The sequence below is a fragment of the Sinocyclocheilus grahami genome, unplaced genomic scaffold (genome assembly GCF_001515645.1).
Source record: "Sinocyclocheilus grahami isolate Dianchi unplaced genomic scaffold, SAMN03320097.WGS_v1.1 scaffold64.1, whole genome shotgun sequence".
Taxonomy (NCBI): domain Eukaryota; kingdom Metazoa; phylum Chordata; class Actinopteri; order Cypriniformes; family Cyprinidae; genus Sinocyclocheilus; species Sinocyclocheilus grahami.
In genome coordinates, this window is record NW_015505243.1 from 698,282 (window position 1) to 702,083 (window position 3,802).

At 39.5% G+C, this 3,802-nt stretch overlaps 2 protein-coding genes across 3 annotated transcripts in view; both read left to right on the forward strand.

Moving 5' to 3' along the window:
• The window catches only part of LOC107584913 (FYVE, RhoGEF and PH domain-containing protein 1-like), a 46,616-nt gene extending 46,014 nt beyond the window's left edge, over positions 1–602 (forward strand). Inside the window, exon 14 of the mRNA XM_016271682.1 lies at positions 312–602. Coding sequence (XP_016127168.1) covers positions 312–602 — 291 coding nt within the window. The remainder of the gene's footprint in view (positions 1–311) is intronic.
• The window catches only part of LOC107584878 (transcription factor E3-like), a 27,955-nt gene continuing 24,616 nt past the window's right edge, over positions 464–3,802 (forward strand). The window contains exon 1 of one of the 2 annotated variants that reach the window (XM_016271643.1): positions 464–930. In XM_016271643.1, coding sequence (XP_016127129.1) covers positions 794–930 — 137 coding nt within the window. In that variant the 5' untranslated portion in view covers positions 464–793. Of the gene's footprint in view, positions 931–3,219; positions 3,453–3,802 lie in introns of those variants that run through there. The other variant, XM_016271645.1, reaches the window with a different exon arrangement.

A 3,802-nucleotide genomic window follows, 5' to 3' on the forward strand; every position in this document is an offset into this window, starting at 1 on the left:
TTGTCTTCAAAAAATAAATGGGTTTTTTTCCATTATTTTTTTTTTTTTTTTTTTTTAAAGAGTACCCTATTCGTGAAATGTAGCAAAAACACATACCTATGCCTAGGCTATAATAAATAAGTTTAAATGAAATAAATATTTTGTCTATTTTATATAGGCTACGCAAATAAGATGCCATACTATATATTCAATTAAATCTCAGAGTATTCATTAAATCGTCAAAAAAAATATATTATTTTCAGTCGAATATCACAGACGTTCATCATCCAAAACTAAGGGATGACGAAATAGTTTGTAATGTCATATCAAAGGCTGACCTAACGTTTGAAGTAAACAAATATTCTATCGGTCGTCTATTGGCTGATCGCAGTGAAGCCCCGCCCATTCTGCAAAGCTATTGGACCGTTCGTCTGTCTGTCCACACTCGGCTGATCATGGAGCGTCACTGTGGGGTTTTCCAGTCGGATTTACGCGGAGAAGAGAGCGATATAACTGTTTGCACAGCAGAAAAGACTCTGATAGAGGAACTAAGGACTTTAGACTTCATTTTCAATCAAGCTCTAGTGCAGACTGATAAAGAAAGCACTGATACGGGAATCTGAGGAAACGCGTGCAGTAAACATCTAGCTAGCGGTCGGGTAACGTTAGTCCGACGGTCCTCTGTTTTAACCTCTTCAGAAAACAACTGGTTTGATATCGTTTGTGAACTTTAGCTCTTTAGCTTTATTATTATTCTCGGTTACTCGAGCTCGTTTGTTTCGCTGTTTGTAAATACCATTTTACACCTGGAGAAATGTCCAGCCTGCCTTCCGTCAGACCCGAGAAGGGCAGACCGGAAGTGGGGTTACCTGGGCAACAGGCGCCGCTCGAGCGTCCTCAGACCGTCTACGTCATATTAGACTCCTCCGCCGAATCTGTCAATCTCATCAGGTGAGTGCAAGAGCATCACATCTCTAGTTTCATTGACTAACTCAAACAGCAAAGTGCTTGTTTGTTGTTTTGCCTCTGCATGCATTAATCCTGCAGACTGTAGTTCACTAGATCAGTGGTTCCCAACCCTGGTGCTGGAGGCACCCCAACACTGCACGTTTTGTGTGTCTCCTTAATCAAACACACCTGATTCAGGTCATCAGCTGATTAGTAGAGACTCCCAAGACCTGCAACTGGAGTGTCAGAGAAAGGAGACATGCAAAATGTGCAGTGTTGGGGTGCCTCAAGGACCAGGGTTGGGAACCACTGCACTAGATCATAGGTGAAATTGATTCATTTGTTTGTTGAACATTTTAAGGCTACTTTAGAGATGTGAAAATATTGACAGCTGGAAGATAAACTCAATTGAGATGCTTTATAAGCAAATCGGTGCATCTGGATGCTTGGGATTAGAGGTTGTTCAACTCTTTGTTGCATCAACATCTTGCATTCACTGCCGTGCTGATAGGTTTTATGGTGTAGAATCAGACTGTTCCTTTGGTGTCGCATTTTTTAGGGTTACGCCATTTATTTTTGTGTATAATTTGACTGTACTCAAAGGAATGCATGCAATTATTCATAGGTTACTTCACATTCAAATGATTGAAATATTAGGATTATTATGCACAGTAACCAAAAGCAGATGTTGGACATTGCAAACATAGTTTTTGTGCAAAACGCAAATCTCTAAATAGTGTGTGCAGGAGGAAGAAGCTGTTGGCACATGACAGTCTTTATATGCGTGAGAATTCAAATGCACTCTTGACTCCATTGCACTTTCAAACCATAATGGGGACAAAAGTGCTGTACATAAAATTTGCAAAGGTAATCACATACATGAAGCCAAAAATACAATACATTATTGAAAACTAAAGAAAATGAATTGTTTTTGTTTTTTTAGGCTCCCTGAAATGCCCTAATGTGGGAATTTTCAGAATATCAAAAGAACTATCTCCTTAAATTCATTAAACCAACCATCAAAGCCATTTTACCGGCTTCAAACTTTAAAACTAACCTCTCTCCCTTCCACCCTGCCCAAAAAATTCCTCTGGAATGCCTGTCTGTGTTACTCCAACCCACAAGCGCCGTTAAACCAGAGGCTTTGTTTTACCGTTTCAGTCCTGAGCCTCAGATTTCACGGGATATGACTCAGCAAATCTACACACCCATTTTCCCTGTTTCTTTCTACCTATATCCCTGTTTTTACTCTCCTTCCTCTGAAGTTCTTGCTTGCATTGACTGAATGCTTGCTGAGCACACGCTATTTTGCTCCTTTTGTACCCTAAAAGCATGTGTTTTTCATTTGCTATCATCAGAAAAAAGTCATGAAGTCGGATTTTTCTCTCTATAGCCCAATTACCATAAAAGTTTACCTTTTTATGTTTTACATAGCCCTTGTTGCATAATGTGCTTTCAGAGTTCAGGATTCTTTGTCACATTAGCACACTGGTGGTAGTTGTGTTCAGTACAGTAAGAGTTAAGTAAAGTATTACAACAAGAGATTATATTAGTGATGATACAATAAATACCGTAGATTAAAAGTTTTTGAAAGTGTAGTCTGTTTCGCCGTTTACAGTTAGCAATTATATAAAACTGAGTGAAATAGATTGAAAATACATGCATCCATTCTTATCTACAATATTATAATATTGCACAAGCTTGTATTGTATTGTAAGGGTAAGCCAAATAAATATATGAAATGAATAAAAAATAGAGAAGAATAGGAAGGAAATCAATGTATGTTGATAAAGAATTGATGGAGTGACTCCCTCTGGCGGTGACTACTGATATTGGGCTTTTCCATTTCTCTATTTTTAGTAAAGCTGTGATTTTGTTAGGGGCAGCCCGCAGCAGACACACTTGGAAAACACAGATTATTTAAGTTTAGGGAAGGTATTCTCGTATTTGAACCAATTTCGTTGAAATTGTGGTATTTAGCGAAAGTAGCTGAAAAGCGTCTTTAGAGAGGCCGGGTTGCTGAAGGCTTGGCTCATGAATATTAATTAGCCCTCCCTAGACAGCCAAGCTGGTTGGTTCAAAGACAGGCGTGGGCGCTAGTCAACTGGCCAATTAACGAATAGCAAGGGTTCGGGCAATGAATATTAATGTGGTATTCTGACTGACAGCTCCAGGAAGGTTACCAGGCAACGTCTAAATGAGGCTTTTAATATACATGAGCCAAGTCTTCATCGTAGTAGGATTCGTAATTTCACCGGAGGATAGAGGAGCTTCGCGTGCGCGGAGTGGCACAAACATGGCCACCTAGTGAAACCAAAACACTAGCGAAACGGCGATGCCCTGCGCGTAAAATCTCGCCCGTAGATCGTGCAAATCAGCGTGACAGCGTCGTATCAGTCCTGGATTCGGATGCAGACCATGAGATGAAGGGGTTTACAAACCGGATTTACCGGAATGCTTTCGTTTGATAACGTCTGATCTGATTACATCACTTGGATTATTCCACTATCCAGAAGATGCTTTAGGTATGTGATCTAGAAATGCATTTAGAGCTCTCTGTGGATGCAGTTCCATACTTTATGATGTGTTTGTCACCTTTCTGTTATAATAGCATATTGGTAAGACTGGATATGTCTCAAACACTTGTGATCTGCCTACATAGACATCACTTTTTGGGATCAGTGCCAAAAATGTTGCATATATGAGAAGCTGACTAGTTTTGGGACATTTATGCTTTTTAAGGGTTTGATGGGCAAGAATGCTGATCTATGTAGGCACACTAGATGCTGTCTAGGTAGGTTTATGAGCAAGTGTACAAAAGTCTATTAGGGAATGCGTGTGTGTGTGTGTATATATATATATATATATATATATA